At 55.7% G+C, this 20661-nt stretch overlaps 6 protein-coding genes across 6 annotated transcripts; 2 read left to right on the forward strand and 4 right to left on the reverse strand.

Moving 5' to 3' along the window:
- Positions 1 to 17: 17 nt before the first annotated feature.
- BGZ61DRAFT_570978 (armadillo-type protein) lies at positions 18 to 3811 on the reverse strand (the record flags this gene model as incomplete). Its single annotated transcript, XM_046256057.1, has 3 exons — positions 18 to 663; positions 711 to 3615; positions 3672 to 3811. The coding sequence occupies 3 exons, from the start codon at positions 3809 to 3811 to the stop codon at positions 253 to 255; spliced, it is 3456 nt and encodes a 1151-aa protein (XP_046094679.1). The 3' UTR covers positions 18 to 252.
- A 2106-nt stretch (positions 3812 to 5917) lies between these two features.
- On the forward strand, positions 5918 to 8943 carry BGZ61DRAFT_191858 (CYTH-like domain-containing protein). The gene is made up of 3 exons (XM_046237814.1): positions 5918 to 7997; positions 8059 to 8535; positions 8594 to 8943. The coding sequence occupies exons 1-3, from the start codon at positions 6066 to 6068 to the stop codon at positions 8765 to 8767; spliced, it is 2583 nt and encodes an 860-aa protein (XP_046094680.1). The 5' UTR covers positions 5918 to 6065; the 3' UTR covers positions 8768 to 8943.
- Positions 8944 to 9405: 462 nt separating this feature from the next.
- Positions 9406 to 12045, reverse strand: BGZ61DRAFT_500360 (amino acid permease-domain-containing protein; the record flags this gene model as incomplete). Its single annotated transcript, XM_046251539.1, has 3 exons — positions 9406 to 10623; positions 10681 to 11447; positions 11925 to 12045. 3 exons carry the CDS (start codon positions 12043 to 12045, stop codon positions 9406 to 9408), a joined length of 2106 nt encoding a protein of 701 aa, XP_046094681.1.
- Positions 12046 to 13294: 1249 nt separating this feature from the next.
- BGZ61DRAFT_191835 (uncharacterized protein) lies at positions 13295 to 16570 on the forward strand. The gene is made up of 6 exons (XM_046237811.1): positions 13295 to 13485; positions 13679 to 14024; positions 14075 to 14537; positions 14587 to 14750; positions 14812 to 14945; positions 14996 to 16570. The coding sequence occupies exons 1-6, from the start codon at positions 13392 to 13394 to the stop codon at positions 16411 to 16413; spliced, it is 2619 nt and encodes an 872-aa protein (XP_046094682.1). The 5' UTR covers positions 13295 to 13391; the 3' UTR covers positions 16414 to 16570.
- BGZ61DRAFT_191849 (permease family-domain-containing protein) lies at positions 16571 to 18724 on the reverse strand. The gene is made up of 2 exons (XM_046237813.1): positions 18144 to 18724; positions 16571 to 18090 (listed from the first exon to the last, which is right to left on the reverse strand). Exons 1-2 carry the CDS (start codon positions 18548 to 18550, stop codon positions 16728 to 16730), a joined length of 1770 nt encoding a protein of 589 aa, XP_046094683.1. The 5' UTR covers positions 18551 to 18724; the 3' UTR covers positions 16571 to 16727.
- BGZ61DRAFT_191838 (uncharacterized protein) lies at positions 18724 to 19649 on the reverse strand. Its single transcript, XM_046237812.1, has one exon. The coding sequence runs from the start codon at positions 19446 to 19448 to the stop codon at positions 18900 to 18902; it is 549 nt and encodes a 182-aa protein (XP_046094684.1). The 5' UTR covers positions 19449 to 19649; the 3' UTR covers positions 18724 to 18899.
- Positions 19650 to 20661: the final 1012 nt, after the last annotated feature.

Consider the following 20661-nt stretch of genomic DNA (forward strand, 5'->3'; position numbering starts at 1 on the left):
TACGATCCACCGGAATCACTTTGATAAACCTCACATGCGCACAACCAAGTCATCTTAAATCAGAAATCAGCATCAAGACGATCTGCAGCCGCAGTGTCAAGTGGTAATTAGTGTCTACCCGTATTCCTTGCTCCTGGAGTACATCCCTCCGAGACGTAGTATACAACAAACCCGTTCCGAAAGCACCTGTATCCCCGCCAGTCAAGCTGGTCTAGTTGTACAATGAACACTTACATCCTAACGCGCCGGGCCCTACTCGTCGTCGTCCTCATCGTCCTCGTCGCCATCCGAAAAGTACTCAAATTCCTTGGGGACCTTGGCCTCCTCGTCATCGTCACCATCCTCATCCACCGCCGTCAATACTCCAGCCGCCGCGGCCGCGCCTCCGTTTCCGGGGGTCTGAGGATCGACCATAAAAGGCGAACGGCCCTGGCTCCGAAGCAACTGCTGCATCATGGCGCTGTTAGATCCAGCTCGCGACGGGTCTACAAGACCTTCGAGTAGGGACCGGCCGGATGCGCCAGATCGTCCACCTCGAGCGCTCTGCTGGCCCGCAACGGGTGCACGCTCGGTCGTCACCTTTTTGAGCTTCTCCTCGAGCAGCGTCTTCGACTCCTCAGGTTGCGAGTCATGGAGCAGGAGAGGGCCACCAGTAGGCTGTGTCTGTTAGTTTCTGAGCATGGGGAATTTTGCATCACTGATCTACATACCTTCTTCACAGGCTTGTATCGGCCAGCTGGGAAGCTGATGTACTTGAGCTGGCCGGGGAGAACACGGCTCATGTTCTCAATCTCATAGCCAACCTTCTCCTTCTCCGGCTTCTTCTTGGTATCGGTAGTCGCGGTGCTGTCCTTCTCGTCCACCTCTTTCTTGTCCTTGGTATCCTCGGCCTTCTTGTCCTCATCTACCTCCATCTTGTCGGCACCGGTAGCAGGGACGGAGTCGATATCCATGCTCTCGCGTCGCTGGGCGCGCTCCTTCTTCTGGGCTCTTCGCTTGGCCTGGGCAGTGGTCGACAAAATAGCAGTGGCGATCAAGGCAGGACCCTCCTCAGCCTTAGCCTCCTGCTCAGGGGGGTAGTCAAACAGGCTGGGGCGGGTGGCGCAGTGGAACTTGAAGTCGGGCATCTCCAGGTCATGGTCCAGTCCGATGATGGCCGTAGGCGAGAAGCTCAGGGACAGGAAATGGGTGAAGGGGAACCAGTACCAGTACTGTGTAAATACGGCCATACCGACGATACCAGCCATGTTGAGGTTCCCGGTCTGGGTCTGTAGGCCGATGGTGCAGTTGCGACCACCAGCATCGATGATACCGAGGGCGAGGGCCGCACCGAACTTGGTCATAGCATCCTCATGACGATCGCCAACCACCTTCTTGAGCGTCTTGCGAATGGCGGAGACCTTGGGATTCATAACCTCGTTCTGTTGCACCATGATCATGGCGAGGGAGATAAGAGCACCCTGTCGCACAAAGTCGGTAGGATCCTTCATCATGGGCTCGAGGAGGTCGATGGCCTCGTCCAGGCCGGTACCGGCGCAAGAGATACCCAGGGCCATAGCAGAGCCGTAGCGAACGTGAGGGTTGTACGACTCGGACAGCAGCTCTACCATACGTGGGACACTTCCGGGCTTGCGGAAGAGAATGAAACCGAGACTCATGACAGCGATTCGGCGCACGTCATCATTGACATCGCTGACAGCGGTGTGGAGGAGCTTTCGGATAGCCTTGTTGCTGCCAGTGCCACAATAGGCAAGGGCAACGGTCATGATACCACCGTATCGCAGAGTGGGATCGGGATCGTTGAGGAGACCGTCAATTAGAACATCGGCACCCTCCTGACGGCCGAACATGATGAGAGCCATACCGATGGCTAGACCACGAACAATCTTCTCATGAGTGGTCTCATGAGCATAGGTAATCATGTCCTCAAGGGCCTTGACATTTCCAGTGCCCAGCATGATGAGACCCATGGAGAGACCGACGGCCTCGCCATTGAGGGCGGAATCCTGGAACAGGATTTCCCTGAGCTTCTCAAAGATTTCCCAGTCACCAGTGGCCATGCCAGCAATGCCGAGACCAAGGGCACCACCATGCTGAACAACCTCCTCCTCAGCCTGGCTGAACTGAGTCTTCAGGTATTCCAAGGCATCGGCACCGTGATTGGCGTGGATAAGACCGTACGCATACAGAGCACCACCCTGGCTAAAGATAGAGCCACTGCTGAGGCCACCTTGGCGGGGGAGATAGGGCTCAAGGAGTTTACGAGACTGAGACAGGTTTCCACGGTGAATGACACCGAGAGCGGCTGTCGCAGTGAACTTGGACCAGTTAACGGCCTTGCCGAGCCACTCCAGGTTGTCACGGAAGAACTTGTCGTTGGTGGTGCCCTGGTTCATGAAGGCGTTGCAGAAGGTAACGGCAGTGTGGAAGATGGAGTTGCGGCCCTCTAGGCTGTCGCGCACCTTGTTGAGGATGCTCTGGTCGGTTCGGTTGTTTCGGTAGAGGAACTCGAGGTTCAACTTGATGGTCTTGCTGCCGTCAAGGATGGATCGAATGTTGCGATAAGCCTTTGCCACGTCCTCGGGGAGCTCATTCTCGGGGGCTTCCTGCTGGCCCTCAAGAAGGGGCTCTGACTCGCCCTCCTTGTCCTTCTCTTCCGACTCCTCCTTCTTGGGAGGCTCACCAGAAGGCAAAGCAGCCAAAACCTTGCCCAAGAACTCCTGTGTTCCGTTGTCGTACAGATCGAAGGCGATTTGATAGGCGTTTGCGATTGAAGATTGATCACCGTCATCGACAAGGGTTTGGAGCATTCGCGACGCCTCGTCGTCAGAGTTGAGGTAGACGACACACTTGGCGATTGCGAAATAATCAGGGTTGGGAATTTCGTTGAGAAGATCAAGAATCAACCTCAAAATCTCAGTTCGGAAGCTTCGTTCTTGGACGATATCCATGCAGATGCCGAGAGTGTACTCCATCAGATCCTCGGCAGGACCGGGAGTGCCCTCTTGGGTCTTGGACTTGGAGTTGTTCTCGTCATCACTGGCACGCTTGATAACCCGTCTAAGGACATCGAGGTTCTTGGCTTCCACAGCAATTCCGACCACCTGCCTGTACCGACCCTGCTTCAAACAGCTCTCGAATAGACGGTCAATAACTCTTTGCAGAGAATCGGTGGCTTGGTCAGGGAGCTCGGCGATGGAGCCGGATCGGCCCTGCTTGAAAGCAGGCTGGAAGGTTGCCTCAAGCATAGTGTTGTCGACGGAATCGCGCGATAGCAGAGACTTGGGAGGCAGGGTTGTTTGCGAGAAAGGCGTCGTGGGGGACATGACGGCATCGGATCCGCTAGCGAAGGTGGTGGCGAGCTCGGGGAGGTCAGTGGTTTTGGAAGCTTGGGGAGATGACTTCTTGGCGGCGGTCACGGCGATGTACTGGTCAATACACCTGGAGATGATGGTCTCCTCAAACTCGCCGGGGGCATCGAGCTTGAAGAGGTCGCCCGCGGCGAGGGCGAAGACCATGCTGTCATTGTAGGCCTGGAGATGGTAGTAGACCTTGGCGAGGACGAGAGCGGCGAGCTGGCGTTCAGGGAATGACTCGTCCTCGTAGAGAGCCTCGCTATCAAGAGTCAGCTTATCAATAACGAAGGTAGCGTTGCTGGATCCGGGACGCACATCTGGCTCAGAGCGGCGGCAACTTCGGTCCAGACGGTGTCAATGTCGTCGTTGAGGGTCTGGAGGGCGAAGACTTTGAGCTCAGGCTCCTCGTCGGCAAGGAAGGCGAGCACGCCGGTCGCCGACACGAGTCCAGGCATCTTGAAGGTGTGCGACGGGTTGGACGGGCGGGCGAGTGAGTGCTGCAGGAGGACGAGAGGCGACTCGAGAGACAAGATGGGGCGACTAGAAGCAAACGGGCGGTTTCCGAATAAACCCAACGGCATGCGCAGGGGAGTCTCTTGGGTGGGATGGTGATATGGAGAGAGATGGGGCGGGGAAAGGGAGAGAATGAGAGATGTTGAGGTGGTTGTTTTGCTCAAGAGGGAAACTCGAGATGGTCCACGTCAGGCACAGCTCTGCCTCGGAGGCGACGCACTGACCAGGGCAAGCTTGCGCACCAGGCAGAGGCAGGTACGACAGACGACCAATCTTACCTAATCTTGGCTGACTCATCCAGATTGAAGCGGCGCCGCAATTGGAACAATGGTGCGACGACGCGGACAGCTTCTGCCTAAGGCCCTAGGACAGCCAGTAGCTGAGCCCGGTGCAAAGTCGGTCATTTAGGGATCCCAGCACGTGATAAATTCAACGACAAAGCAACGAGCCGCCCTATCAGAGCATCGTGTCCAAATCCAATCTGCCTCACCCCGACACCGCCCAGGGACCGCTTTTGCATGGCTTGAAAGCACGAAACACGGCATGGGCCCTGTGAGCCACAGTTGGACGCGTTTCTTGGCAATTGTAGGGCCACAGGGTCTCACAGATTTACAAGTCCAGGGCCTTCTAGAGCAATGCATGTCACGCTCGGACAGAGGCTAGGGCCTTAGGTACCTGACTCTGTACCTTGTAATCACAGCTACGGAGAAGGACAAAGCGCGCGGCAGACAGCTAGCTCTAGGTGGCTTCTCAGGGTCTCAGGGGCAGGTCGCATTGAGCAGCATCAACGTGATGAACCGACATGTCAATCACAATGGCATTAGCGAAAGCAAGCCCGATATCAATGGCACGAGTCTCAAAACGTACCCCCAAGCTTCCAGACAAACGGGCAGTGAGGGAGGATTTGTTTCCGCACCGCTGGCGGGACGGGAAGTCTACCTGTAGGTCATACATCCTACCAGTGGATCGCAGCGGTGGGAGAGTTGGCGTACGTGGCACCCGCAGCCATGCAAGAGATAGGTCACTCGAATGGCAGACATTGGACTGGGCTGGGCTGGTCTGGAGCTGTACTATCTGTTGGACTATGCCGTGGGACGTGAGACATACGTGACTACTCAACGCACACGCGCACCAACACACGCACAAGAAAAGAAAAGAAAAGACAAGAAAATTTGAGCCAGTCTCAACAACATGACGTTGAGACAGACAAATTTGGGGATGGAAAGTGCGGTACTCTGTAGTCAAGTACCTAGATGGAAACCCGAACTACAACAAGATTTAAGGATGAGAGGCTGAAGATAAGAGAATGGATGGAGCCGGGAGCTCTCTCCTCCACGTTGTGACTTGTCCACTAAATTGGCCCCTAAAACGAGCCTTCCAGGGCACAGCCGGGGCCCGATCCGCCAGAGGAACGCGCTCCCACAGCGTCCCTCAGTGGGCTCGAGTGCTGATGGTGCTAGCGCCCGCGAGGATACGCCCCTGGAAATACCCTGGGATGATGTGCCTAACATGCCAAGCCCGTCTGGAGCTGTGGACCAGAGGTACCTCCGCGACCCATACTAGCGCAGTGATCAGCACAAGTACCGCTCAGGTCTGGTTTAGAAAAGAAAAAAAGTGCCACTCATTCCCCGGCCCTCTGGCTGTTCGTTCGTTGCGACACACATCCCTGCAGGTAGAGGTTGTTGGCTGGGCTCCGCCTCGTCTCTCTTCCTTTGTCTCTTGGAACGTCAAGACACAACAGTGCTAAAAAATCACCATCCCCGAGTATGGCCATCTAACGACAAGTGTACAGCGCGTGCGACTCCCTGCTCCATCCATCCCCCGCGCGTCCCGTCCGTCTCCCAATCACCAGGCGTCAATCGACATCGACAGCATTGCAGCCTCGCCATGGCGGCGTAAGGTGCTAGACTCATCCATGTCCGCTTGCGACGCATCCCCATCTCCTTCGCGCGACGACGACGACGGCCCTGCTCACTGGACCGGATCCATCTGATCGCCCATCCAACCCTCGTACCTTGCTGCTGCGATCTTGTCGCGTCTGCGATCTGATGCGAGACGTGCCATTGCCCTTGACATTGACCCGACGCCGTCTCGCCTGGAGCTGCCCCGACACACGTTGTCGGGCACGGCACGACTCCAACCCCAACGCCTCATCGACCAACGCAGCCGCCCACGCCCAGAGCGAACCCGACCACGATGGATCTCAGATCCGTCCTCAACACCTCGGACAACGGCGACCGCGGCCAGCCCAAAGCGCCTCCGACGCCTAAGCAGCAGCCGCCACCCCCGCGACCGCAGGAACCGCAGCATCTTCGCCAGCAGCAGCAGCAGCAGCAGCCTCGTCCATCGCAGAGCCCTGCCCAGTACTCGTATCGCGACTACGCTCGTCCACCGCCGCAACCATCGCCTGGCAAGCCGCCGCCGCAAGAGTATCCCCCCCATCCTCACCACCTCCAGCACCAGCAGCTCCAACAGCAGCATGCTCCGCCGCAACACCAGCTCCAGCTCCAACACCAACAGCCTCCGTCCAACGCATACCCCCCGCAGCCCTCCCCTTACCAAACTCCTGGGCCGTATCCTGGACGTCCTGCGCCACCGCCGCTCCAGTCCACCGGCTCGTTCCACGATGTGCGATCCCCCGGTGGCCCGGCTCCAGCTCCTTCGCCATACCGACCGGCGACGACACCGTCCACGGCCTCGGGAGGCCCCGGGTTCCCGTTCCCTCCCTCGCAACCTCCGCCCGAGGTGAACAGCCCCATACAGCGCCACCAGTATCCTCCCGCGCAATATCAACCGCAGCCTCAACCCCAACGACGCGAAAGCTTCTCCCAAGTTCCTCAAGGCGTCGGCCAAGGCCACGCCCCAGGCCCGTACATGCAACAAGGGCAGCACCCAGTCCCACAAACACCACCCATCGGTTCGGCCGCCGGCTCCCATTCATACATCCATCAACGCTCGCAGTCCACACACTCGACTCCCACACCGACTTCAGCTCAAAGCCAGCATCAATACGGGCCACCCTACGCCCAGGCCAGCCCCGTTGCCGCGTCGCGTCCTCCCCCGGGCGATTATAGCCGCGCTCCCTCCCAGCCGCCCACGCCCGTGGGCCCGCCCTTGTCCGCTGGCTCGAGACAACCTTCCCTCGCCTACGCGCAGCCGCCAAGCCCTTACCAACAAAGGCTTTCATCTGCCGCCGGTGCTCAAGTCACGCAAACACAAGCACAAGCACACGCACAAAGCTCGCCGCCTCCTCCTCCACCGCCTGCTAAACGTATTTCAACCAGCTACGAGTCCCCTGCACGTGAGATCCACCAAAGATCTCAGTCCCACAGCGAACGAGCCCCCAGCGCTTCCGTCAGTCCCAAGACCCGCGTTCCATCTCTCCAGAGCAACCCCGACTTCGCTCCCCAATCGGTCGAAGCAGAAAGCAGGTTGAACGTCACTGCTCAACCCATGGTCATTGACTCGGACCGCGCAGTCACGCCAGCGAAACGAAAATTGGAGGATCGTGACCTGAGCCCCAAAGAACTTGAGCACCGAGAAACTCGCCCTCCACCCGGTGAGGTCAACGGAGGTCACGTCCCTGGCCAAGCCCGAAGCTCCAAGTCCTCCAGCTCTCCCGTCATGCCTCGGAAGAAACGCCTCCGCCGGCCTGAGCCGCCAATCTGGGCCCAAAATGCTCGGACCTTGGGCAAGTCGATGCCAAATCACGCCAACTTTGTTCTTCAAAAGAGAGCCCACGCGCCTGTGAATGGCAAGAGTGAGGGCAGTGCTCGTCCCAGCCGCCACACCTCCCCTGAGACGACAAGATCCCATCAGGCCAGCCACAGCCAACCTTCCCCTGCTGAGCCAGGTCCTCAAGACATACTCGGTCCATGGGAAGCCAGCATCACTGGCGTCAAGCCGTACGAAGAAATGTCCAAGACGGTGGCTGATTGGTTGTTTATCAATGTCATAAACAATGAAGATATGCAAGAGATTGTCAGCCGAGGGATTCAATTTGAAATTGAAGCCAAGCTGGGAACGCTCATTGACAAGGACACCAACCATCGTGTGGATAGATTACTCGATTCCGAATGCGTACTCCACGACAGTCCTCGAATTGCCTTCCGGAGCAGCATGACTGAGGTAAGCCGTAACTCAAAACACCCGAATGCTTCCATAACTTACTGACACTTCGCAGGCCCAGCACAAATACTTCAACGACTTCCTCAACCAGACGGTCATTCAGACTGACCCTCGTGCCCCCAATGGCAACACCCGCGTCCAAGTTCTCTACAAACACCGCCGCGAGATTGACCGCTTCTTCGAACTCCCGTCAGACCTCCAGGGCCGACTCCCCGGTTGCATGCGTGCACGCCTCGGCTCGCGAAGCAAAAACGTTCGCGTGCGCGTTACATACGATCAAAAGACGCGCGAGGTTCTTGGCAAGATCATCAAGGCTCGCGTGGCGGATATTAACTTACACATGCCCATGTGCCCCATGGATTGCCGTATCAGCATCAACCTCGAAATGGACTGGGATGGCGACGTGGACGAGCTGGAGCAATTTGCGACAAGTCAAGTAGATCGACAGCCTGATCGTAACAAGGACCGGCTCAGTTACACGCATGGACATTATCAGATCGACCTCACGCAGGTCTCCCATTTATCAAACGGCCCAGGGGTGAGTTCATACTTCATCCAGCCCTGTTATAGACAACATTGATGCTAACCGTTTACAGGGTGCTCAAAGGATGGACAAGGAACACGAACTGGAGATCGAACTGGCTCCAGGAATTACCATCGACCAGGGCCGCAAAGCCATCAGCGGCGCACCGCATCGATACCAAGAGCTCGTCGAGGGCTTCGTCGACAACGTCCGCATCCTCGCTCGCAAAGCCAAAGAACTCCCCTAAGCTCAAAACATACGCAAACGACAACTTGTATCCTCGGTGGACATGGAAAACTGCTGCGGAGGAAGGACTAATCTGGGTTTCAAACGGTAGTTCGGCGCTCCTTGCCAAAATATTAAGAGAATGGGTGGAAGGAAAGAATTGTGTCTAAGTAGAATAGGGCTATCAGGTTACGGGGCGATACGTGAAAAGGCGAGACGGAGACCAGCGCGGCGTCAATATTTGCTTTCTGAGTTTTTCTTCTTCACTCCTGTGGTTTTCTCACTCCTCTTCGTGTTCATAGCTTTTCTGGTGGGTTTCTTGGATGGGGCGTGGATTCCGTATTTGAGCGAAGCAAAATGCAGTTCGAGAGACCATGTCTCTTTTGCTCGCGATCTATTTTCGCCGCGTGCGTTGCGGCTTTGTGAAGTACAACTCTTCGTTCGCTTTAACTTCCGAGTCTAGAATAGACATGCTACATCAAGATGGAAACATCAGCGCGTCTGCCATTGTGCTGCTTGGCTTCAGCAGCTTCAGTCTCTCCAGAACAATGGTATTCATTCTCGTCATTCTCATTACTTTGCTATTTAAAACCATGGTATCCTAAATTCAATCTACTATTCAAACAAGTGGTATCATTATTAGATTTCTTCTTCCATTAGTTAATGAAGCTCGGATGGTCTGAATCCCGTCCCGTAACCTGCGTTAGGATCTTCTTGGTATTGTTGTTGCTGGTATTGGTGACGTTGGCTGGGTTGCTGATATTGTGATTGTTGGTATTGTGGTTGTTGGTATTGTTGTTGTTGCTGCTGCTGTTGCTCCTGTTGAAAGAAGGCATCGAAATCTGTCCCTGCCATGGACATCGGCTGTGCTGGTTGTTCATCCATGCCGTCATCAAACACCAACTGCTCTGGCTTTCTCTGTCTCAGAGTCTCCTTGCCTACCCAACTCAGATACACCGTCTCATGAACGAGCACGAGTCCACCGCTCCCGCGGCCTTCGCTATCGTCTGTGCCAAATCCATTCGCGCTCTCGAAATGGGGTTGCTTCTCGACGACAAAGACCTTGTGGTGGTTTCGGTAGGTTCGCCAGGCGACGCCCACGAAGCCAAGGAACCAAGCGATACCACTGGCGATGATGATCCAAGAGATCGTAGGCACGAGCCACCATTTAATACTCTGAGTAATGGCGCTGGTTGGCTTGATCCATGTATTGACGACGGGCCAGAGACCACCAATTGTGTAGATGACAGCGCAGATGACGCTGAGTACCGGGTTGATATGTTTGCCCGTCATCTCCCTCCAGGTTACGGGAGCCGTAGTTTTGCTCTCGGCGTTGTCATTGTCTGTTGTTGCTGGTGGCCCTCGGAAGCGCAGGATCAGAATGCCAATGCCCAAGAAGGTTCCAAAGAAGGCGTTAATGGTATATGCACTCAAGCTTGTAAGAAGGGTGTAGGCATTATCGGGAGTCATTCCCCACGTCGCAAAAATGAGGATGACACATGAAATGAGATGTAGGACGAAGGCACCCACTGGAGTCCTCTCCGTGTGCTCCTCCGGCGAAAACCAACGGATGCGGAGGATCGAAGAGAACCACCCCTTCTTCTGGAACCAGCCTAGGAGACGGCCGAGGGACATGTCTGTGTCCTGTGCGAAGAATTTGGCAAAGGGAATGATGCCCTCCTTGGCGATTTCTTGCTTGACTCGAGCCGCTGTGTACGTCATCACGATGATGTTACCCATACTCGCGATGGCCAAGAAGGCATTGAAAATTCGGGTGCCCGTCTTGTCGTCGGAGACACGCCCCAGAGTCAGCTCAAAGAAACGCTGGGCCACGCCGCCTGGGTAGTTGATTTGATCAGCCTTGGGCACAACGACCATCTGTTGACATGTTAGTGACGATAGAACTTGGCGCAGAGCAGTCAATCAAAGACTCACATAGGAGATGTTGACGGCCATGTAGAGCAGAACCACAGTGGAAACTCCTAGGATGGTGGCAATGGGGTGCTTCCTCCGAGGCCGGCTGATTTCGCCCATGACGTAGTTGGGCTGCTCAAAGCCTGAGAAGGAAAAGATGATGGCTAGGAAGGCCTGGGCATATCCGTTGGCATCGCTGGAGGCGCCAGCAAATGCTTTCGAGGTGCTGGTGTTTTCGGTGATGATGTTGTCCGTCTTCTTCAAGCCACCAGCGCCCACGACGATAGCGGTGACGATGATCAGCAGAAGGATCATGACTTTGATGATGGCCAGGACGTTATTAAGAAAGATGCCGCCTCGGCGGGAGAAAGTGTGGATAAAGCAAGTCAGGGTCGCAATGCCAAGGGCAATACCCCTGACAGCGCCATTGCTCGGGTCTTGAACATCAGCAGCGCGGAGGACGCGAGTGGCAAAGCTGATGGAATTGCCTGCCATGTTTCCCAGGGCAATGAAGGCGATGGCGAACAGACAGGTACTTAGCAGAACTGTGTCCTTGCGGTAGGCGGGCTTGCGGTAGACATATTGGAGGTAGTTGAGATCACCACCGCTTCGAGGGATGCTCTGCTCAACGCCGTGGATGACATAGCGGGGGACGTTCAGGCCGTACTCGATGTAGACGTGCATTCCGGAGAGGCAGTAGATGATGCCCGCAAACCAGAGGAGCAGGGCGGCACCGGTGGAGTGAGTGCCTTGCATGACACGCTGGGGCGAGTTGAAGATGCCGGTTCCTAGAAACATGTGGTGTTAGTCTCTTGACTATTAGAGCCGTAGGGTAGACGGATATGGACGCGACGCTATTGAAGTGCATCGCCACAACCACAACCACAACCAAAACACCATGAACAGGATTTCTGCGCAGAAATCCTGCAAATACTGGCATCAACCAGGAATTGGCGTCGAGTCTCGAGAATCAATGGGGATGGATTCTCGGAGAATTCTTGACTAATGGAAATGTCATGAAAACGATGGATCTGCGGTCCGAGCAGGCACTGGCCTGGGGTGCGGTTCCTTCCTTGACAAATCCATCCCCACCTGTCAAGCACGACCCAAACATAAATCCAACGTCAACTTGGCAACTTCAATTGCTTCATCGTCCACATCAATCTCTCTTCTTCCGCTTTCTTCTCGTTGTTCATAACCGAGACAAAATGAATCACGCCCTCGTTTCCACGCGACAATGCCAAGCACACCTCGCGACGACTTACCAATCATTCGGTTCATTACCAGGCACATAACGTCGAAGTAGCCCAGTCGAAACCGCTCCTTGGGCGCAACCGTCAGAATCTCGTTGGGATTCTCTGGTGGAGGCAGGCCATCGCTGCTCATGGACGCGTCGTCACGCGCCGGGGCCGGTGAGCGGAAACCGGCGACGGATGGAGGGAAGTCGTCCATTGTTCCAAGGTTCTCGTCAACTGAAACTGAACAAGACTTGGTCGCGATTCAATGAAGATGGAGCTGAGCAAGGAACGAAGACGAGGCGGCACAACGCACTCGGAGACCCGGGGCTTCAAGCGTTAAGTAACGCATCTCGGCTGTGTTACTGCAAGCCCTTGGCAACGCACACGGCAGCCGGGCGAGCAGCCATGTCCCGGAATGGCCTGGACTGCACGCCAAAGACAAGGCGTTCCGGAAGCCTCGCTCTGTCTTGTGATCTTGAACGTGCGTCTGCAGCTGCCTACCCGCCTTGTTAGACACCAAACGCGAGACTTAGGCAGACTTCGCCCAGCCTTATCGGGCTGTCTGCCTCGCACCCTCGCTTGTCCGCCCCCGATCAGGTCGGGACCAAGCCGCAAGGAGGGCGTTTATAGCGTTGCCGGTATCCTTCCAAGACCAATCCGCCCCCCTGCGTCGGCACAGCCCCAGCTCATGGCGCGCCAAGCCAAAGCTGAATGACTTGCGGTGGACAAAATAACCCAACGCGGGGAAGCGGGTCAAGCGTGTCCCTGGCGTATCGAGCTGAACGGCGATGACGACGAGGCATTATCAACCGGCGTCCTACAGCTTGATAAGAGTGGCTTGCCCCTTTGATTGAGTCTGGTATCTCTAGCGTCCAGGGCGGTTAACCGTGCCGAGACAGAAGCTGGACCAAACCCTCGACGAATATTGACTGGTTTATTCTGTCACCTGCGTCAATCGCTCTCGCTCAGCTATCCGTTATGGGAATCACATCTGTCCCCTCCAGGGAGACCACACCCATCCACCCTCTGGCTTGCCGGCCCATGGGATGTGGCGCCGTCTGCATGTTCATCTGCGTCTTCTAGCCTTTAATTTCCAGGACCGAAGCTCTCCTGTTTGGACTTGTCTCAGCCAGACCTGCCGCCCACACACATGAGCACACACACGCGCGCACAAGGCCAAGCCAGCCAGCCTCACTTTCCCTTTCCCCCATACCGAGTGTTCGAGCAGTGCCCCCTCCTCTGTCCTCTTAACGCACCTTACCCACCACTCTGGTTTCCGTGTTCTGTGACACCATCCCATCCAGCCCAGCCTGCAGCCTAATTAGCTGGGAATCCTTATGAACATAGCCGCCCTCCTACGAGGGGTTCCCTGCATGTCACTCCCCATTTCTTCTCTGTAATCCCTCAACTCCGCAATCCCACGGTTGAGTTGTCTGTTCCCATAAACCTCAACGTGCCCCCCGAGTTCCCGCCAGCAGCCGGGGGCAGCTCCTGATGGCAGGCTTCATACAGCCTGGAGACATTATTAACTTTGGACGGTTGGCCTGGGATATTTACCGCTACGGCTGGTCCGACGATCTTAACGCAAGTGAGTGCCTTCTTCCCACATCTCAGATGCCCCCAGCTTCTTCTTGGGGGGCTCGCGAGGCTCCCCAGGCGAATCGCATCCTTAGCTCTCAGCACGAACCACCCAGCACAACACGTTTGCCAATCCTTCAGATGCCTCCTACCCATTTGGTATCATCTACCATGTCTTGTACAGGATGCTAAACTTGCATTAGCGAGACAATACGCCGAGTTTGGCAGAGACGTCAAGTACCTCGCCGAAAGCCTCGACATCCTCACCAGCGTCGTCACCCAGGCCAACTCGTCACTTCAAAGGCAAGCCGGATACAACGCAGTAGCGCGATGGGATCGTACGTCCTTGGGCCAGATTATTGGCGACTATCATGCCACGCTTCGTGAATGTCAAGAATTACTAAGATCGAATGAGCGGTACCGCACGGGGGGCAATCCGTTGCGCAATATTGAATGGAACGTGCTCGTTCAACCCACCGCCGATCAGCTGCGTCAGCGAATTTCTCTTCACAACTCCAAAGTTCTTCATGTATTGAAGCCCTTCGAGATGTAAGTCTGCCTCGTTGTCGGGTAATGTGGTCCAACGCTAACTCGCACAGCGATCTCCTCTGTAGGGTCCGGCAGGATATTCAGCATATGCACAACGACCTTGTTCAGAGGATCAACGCCGTTCATCATGACATCTATCGAATCATGGGCGTGCTCGTCCCTGACCTCGAACAGGCGCTCAACCAACAGGCCCATCGCCGTATCGTTCTCCTCGATGTTCCAATCGACGTGGCAGAACGATTTCGATTCGAGGCCCTCACGGATCGACCGGAATACCGCACTGACGCCGATTTTGAGCTTGGGGAACTGTCTGATGCCTTCATCTTGAACTTCAACAAGGCAACCATCAACTTTCGGAGCGGTATGGTCGTCACAGAGCGTATCCCGCCTACCGACCAATACCTCAACCTCCTGAAGTGCGTCTGGCTTTTTAAAAGGATTCGAGAGTCGCCACCCCTCCAGAACGTAGACTATGAATCGCACTGGCCTTCATATGTCCGGCAGCTCGAAGACGTGAGTTAAACGTAGTGTAGAAACGGCACAATCTTGCTGACTGTTCCAGGACCTTTCGACCCAATGCACTCGATTTGGGCAAGAACTTGTCCAACCGGACTTGATTACCCCGATGATGAGGCGAGATCTATTCTCAATCTGGCCGGAGAGAGAGCCAACGCCGCTCGTGCCTGTCGTGACTGGGGACGAGATGATGGAGCAACTACTCGAAGTGTATGCTTCCCTTGATCAGAATTCACCCACTTCAAGTAGATCCAAAGCTGACCTGAAACAGACCGTTGAAGAGCCCTGCAGCAAATGTCGAACAGACGGCCAAGCTTCTTAGGCGCATGGGCGCGGATGGCCGCAGGTTTCGGATCATGATCACAGGCACTGAGCAGACGCCATCAGGGCGACCGCGACGACAAAGTATGTCTTGAAATCTATCCCAAGAGCTCTTTTACTGACTCTGAGTTTAGCCGAGGTGATTGACTTTGATATCACTTCTGTAATCATCAACCCGCAATATGCCCTGCCAAATAACCCCGGGATGATAAGGGAGGTGATTCTTCGACGGGACGAGAGGATCGCCAGGATGGCGTTTACGAAGTTGAGTCATGTCCTCAAATTCCAACAGGCCATCACAGGTTTTAAACCCTACGAATCATATACACAATACAACGTCATGGTCAGCTTCGTTGTCGTCGGACGCAAAGATCCCCTCGTTGAGAGAGCATCCATCCAACTCTGGATTCCAAAGGAGGTTGATGGGTCACTGGTCACTACTAGTGACGCCGCAGCAGCTGCGACACAAATTCCTTCTCCTTCTCGGACAGGCTCAATGGCAACATCCAGCTTTGGAGCCGCACCCACTTCGCCAGGCTTCGGCCGTGATACCTTTACAGCGTCACCGAGCCCATTTAGAATGTCCGGGGAACGTCTCTCGACGAGTCCACCCGGCCGGCAACCCGGTCTCCAGACAATCCCACAACGACAACCTCCCAGCCCGGGAATGTTTTCCACGTCGTGGCCACGGCAAGGCTCACCAGCTGCCATGGGTACTACCCCACCAGATCGACAAAGCTTCATGGGAAACGTACAGTCACCAGATAGACAAAGCGGCTTTTGGGGAAATATTCAGTCACCGGTTCGAAGGCCAGTCGGTCAACCACCATCATCGCGCCGGAGCAGCACCTTAGCCACTACCAACGGGACCTCACCTGGTCGCTCGCTCAGTATCTCTAGCGCCGTTTCGACAAGCGCTGTCTCCAATACCAGCAACTCGTCAGGGAGCGATGTGCGCAGCACAACAATATCGACAGGGACCAATACAACAGGCCTCTTGCATCGACGACCGCCGAAGCCAATGTTAGTGCTCTTCACGCAGAACCCGCAAGACGGCAAGTCGTCGTTCGTCACGGTTCAGATCGACGAGGAGACGTCTGTGAACCCCGATCGCTGCAACTGTCGGAGGTCCGGGCGAGAGGGAACAATGTGTCCTATTGCCGCCATCGAGAGGCGTGGAGGTGACGCTGACCTGCCCGCGCGGCGCTACGAGTCGACTTCCTTGACGGGGGGAGAGATGGACTGGAATATTGCGCGCCTCGCGCTCAATAACCCAGCATCGACGAGCAACGCCGCCTCGTGGGAAAAGTTAAAGCGCCTGAGCATCATGTTTCCAGAACCAACCACCAGAGCAGCGTTCGGGGGGACACCAAACCAGTGTCGTTGTAAGAATAGAACCGGGGGCGAGCTGACGGACTGCTTGAACAGCGGCCACAAGGGACTGTGGGGTAAGGTGCAGGAAGTTTACAGGAGACAGGCGAATGCATACCACCAGTCGAGATACGGGGCGCAACAGCAGGTTGTAAATGGGCTGATGACGAGGAATGAATGAACAAGGTTATACCACAGGACAAGGTTATGTCATATAGAACAATGTAAGGATGTGGGTTAAACATGCTGGGTTGCTGTTGGTTGGCGTATTAGTGGAGTTTAATGTCAATAGAACACGAAAAAGGTATAGGTAGTCATGAATCAAGGGTATATTTAGTTGACGCACAATCCCCCACCCGGTATTTTACTTGTCTCTCCAGTCAAGCCAGAATTGTATATCATGCGTGGGACTCTCGATATCAACTTCTTTACCCCGCCACAAACGCCGTTATTCAACGATAAACACAAAAACTCCTTATTTTTCTCCTTCACCATTTAGCCCTGCTTCTCTGGCTTCTGCTGCTCGATGCTCTGCTCCCTGCTGGATCCGGCGACGGGGGCGTGGGTTGTTTCGTTGAGGACGACGTTGGTCTCGGAGCGGGAGTCGATGTCCTCCTCCATCTCCTCGGGCAGGACCAGGTTGAGGAACATGCAGATGAAGGCGGTGACGGCGAAACCAGTCTCCATGACGAGGACGATGGCGTCGAGGAAGCCCTGGAGGGAGGTATTGTCACCGCTGTAGGTAAAGACATTGTCGAAGTAGGTGGGAACGAGAGTGGCGCCATAACCGAGCGAGAGACCAGCGGTGAGAATGAAGCGGTTGCGGCGAGTGAAGGGGACTCCACGGGTGATGATGGACAATCCAGAGACAGCGACGGCAGTGAAGAGGAAGGTGGTCATACCTCCGAGGACGGCTGAGGGAATGGCAATCAGCGAGGCGGCGAACTTGGTGAAGATGCCCATGATGAGGAGGAACATGGCACAGGCGAGGCCAGCTGTGCGGTTGGCGCAACGCGTCAGAACGATGACACCGTTGTTCTGGGCAAAAACACTGCCGGGAGTCATGGTCATAAGGGCACCGATGCATCCGCAGAGGGCGTCAGACAAGATACCGCCCTGGATTCTAGACTCGTAGATCGGCCCGCTAACCTCGATGCGCGAGACATCACATGTAGCCGTAATGTCACCGATGGCCTCGGTGGCGAGGATGAGGAATACTGCCATCAGGGGCAAGACGAGAGGGCCGTATACGGTCAGGGGGAAGGTGTGAACCCAAGCGAAGGAGGCGACGGGGGCCGAATCGATGCCGGAACGGTCGAAGTAGCCGCAAGCAGCAGCGATGATGCAGCCTGTAAGGAGGCCGATGACGACGGAAGTGGACTTCATGATGGGAGAACCAAAGCGCTCACAAAGGATAATTGTGAGGAAGACGGAGAAACCGAGACCCAGGAACTCCGCGGAACCCCAGGGGAGAGGATGAGGAGCGTTGATGTTGGGGCATAAAGCGAAGAGACCCTCAGTGGCATATGCGCAACTGCCGCTGCCGCCCATCCAGTTTTGGAAGCCAGATTTGATCAACTTGACACCAATAAGCATGACGGTGGGGCCGGTGACGATTGGCGGTAATAGACGGAGCAGAATCTTGGCGGGAACGAAGGAGATGAGGATCTCAAAGAGGGAACAGACTGCAGCCGTTCCAATGATGGCGCCGTAGCCCTTTGGGCACGGTAGAAGAGTACCATCGTCGGCGGTAGGACAGTAACCATTGGCGTACATCTGAGTGAAGGTGCCTTGGGCGATGGGGATGACACTGAACGAGATACCCACGACGGAGAGGACTCCAGTTCCAATGTAATACCTGATTGGCGTGTTAGTGAAACAAGGTTAAACGGTTGGCGGGGTAGGCCTTACTTGGTGCCCCAGATTCTGAAGCGAGTGATCTGGACAGCAGAGAAGATGCCCGAGACGATCAGGGCAGTGGAGACGAGATACTGCTGCTGGTCGGCATCCAGGTTGGCGGAGCTGCTGATGATCATGGGAGGTGTAATGATACCAGCCAACATAGCCAGAGCGTGCTGAAATCCCAGGAGCAAGGCGAGGAAAACAGGCATCTTGTCATTGAGGCCAAAGAAGGGACTGGCTTGCGTCGGCTTCTTCATGAAGGGAAGATTGGGGCGGAAGAGGAAGGCATAGTCGTAGTCGCCAATGAGGCCATTGCGAGTGGTGAAGGCCTGCTTGATGGAGTTGATGCGCTGGCCAAAGGTCTTGGAGGGGGCCTCCTCAGGCACAATGGTTCGAGGACCGTGATCTTCATCCATCGTGGTGGTTGAAGTTGAAAGGTTCAAGTGGTCTGAGGGAATGTGTCACTGAGGGAGATTGACGGTTTGACAGGGGTCGAGAGGCGATGTAACTGTCTTCAGCGCGCCGACTATGAAGCCGTGAAAAACTCTGTGTTTGCAGTGAAGATGCACTCGAATTGGAATCGCAAATGGACGGACATGGACGAGCTAAAGTATGAATTTGGATTGAGCGTTACAACGGGATCTAGGCGACGATGCACATCGGATGGGGCCGCGTCGCGTGGTTCTGGCGCCGCCGGCCAGCTGTGACGCTGATAGTTCTGCGCCGATGGTCTGGTTAGAAGCTGAAGAGATAGCTTATCAGTGATTATCCAGCCGGAAAGAGCAAGGTGAGTGGCCAGGATGCAACTGCAAGTGGGTGTGTTGCGGGTCTTGAGACGGTGGAGTGGCCAAGATCAGTGACATCGAATGACTGGGTACGTCCTGGGCTGGCCGGGTAAAACCTGGGCAAGTCTAAACGGAGGCGAACCTCTGGGCGCTCCGGGACGAAGAACTTGCGAGGCTGCTGACCCTGGTGGTTCCCGATCCCATAAGCAAGCTGTCCGTTATCAAAGCTGGGGTCGACGAACGGACGAGGCCCAGGGTGCGTGGGGGAAGGGTTGTGCATGAGAGACAAGTCGTCCTGGCTCGTCGCCAATTGGGTCGATCTGATCCGCTGGAGCTCCCGGGGAGCCGGCCGGGGGTGGAGGGCGCCGTCCAGCATCGCAAGCCGCCACCTCCGATGCGGATGCTTCACTAGTGTCAACAACCATGCCTGTGATGGTGGTGGTGGTGGTGATGGAGAGATGGACAGACCTGCTAGCCGCATGGCATGGCGAGCCGCACGTGAAGCGGCAAACCCTTCGGTGAGAGACATGGGCAAGCCATCCGGCCGAAAAGGCTCTTGGGTGGGAGACCGCGGAAGGAGGACCGCGTTAGATCGTGGGCCTGTGGATGGGGCGGAGATTGTGGCGCCGACCCCATAGTTCGCCGTCCATCCAAGTTGCGTTTCTTTATCTTGAGGCGCTCGTGGTCATGGCCGGTTCTGCTTGGCTTGAGATATGCTCCTTGGTGCACGTAGCGACTGGCGGTCTTTGCTCCTATGCAGACATTCGACTCGCTCGTGGGGTAGCGCAAAAACCAGATTGAGACAGGCAGACAGCTGGGGGAGAGGTGTGCGTCGCTCTTCGGGCATCGGCCGTGTCCGGTCGTGACATCTCTGCGCGAGGCTGGAAGTCGTCGGATAACGGCGTGATGCAGCCTTGGACTTCAGCGAGGGATGGGCGCCGACGGGCCTCGGGCTTCAAGATTTCATTTCGTTGCAAAAGATGCGATGACGGAGCGGAAAACGGACACCAAGAGCAAATTAATTGACGAGAGGCTCCGATGGTCGGTTGACCCCCGTGTCGAGATTGATTTTTTCCACCCGACAACGCAATAGGTTGTGTCTGAGGCGATAATGGTCCTTGGGTGATGTTATTTGGAGGAAGAAGAGAGAGAGTAGAGGGACAAGGGCAGGGTGAATTCACGTGAGTTACCTACCTGGTAGTTGAGAGTTGCCCTGGTCGTTGAGATTGTAGTACCATGGTAGCGCCTTCCCTCTTCGCCTTGCCTGCCCGGACTGGTCCGAGCAGTAAAAACAACCCGACAGCAAGCAGTAGCACTTGCCTCTATCACCACTTCCCCGGATCTACAGTACTGTCGCAGTGAACAGCTCCGGCGGAAGGTGCGCTCTGCATGCAGCTTACCTGCCCAGGGGAGAGGGACCTGGCTTCCACAGGAGCTCATGTTTAGCATTAGGTAACGCCACATTAAAATCAAGCTCAGATAAAGGGAGGAGCCATGTGAGATAAGAAACCCTCCCCCCCTTCAGCGTCACCACCATCACAATCGCAGCCCCGGTGCGGATGAAAGGATGGGACCAGGGGGATCCCTACAAGTGCATTGTAGCTTGCAGGCAATATCACTGTAACTAGGAAAATCAAACTACGGGAAGGAGGGAATCGTTAATCAGGCAATATCGATCGGCATGCACGAGGCCCAAAACTAGCAAGGCAGCTCGTCGTCACACACGCAGGCTTGTGTTGAAT

The sequence above is a fragment of the Ilyonectria robusta genome (genome assembly GCF_021365365.1).
Source record: "Ilyonectria robusta strain PMI_751 chromosome Unknown BGZ61scaffold_54, whole genome shotgun sequence".
NCBI lineage: Eukaryota > Fungi > Ascomycota > Sordariomycetes > Hypocreales > Nectriaceae > Ilyonectria > Ilyonectria robusta.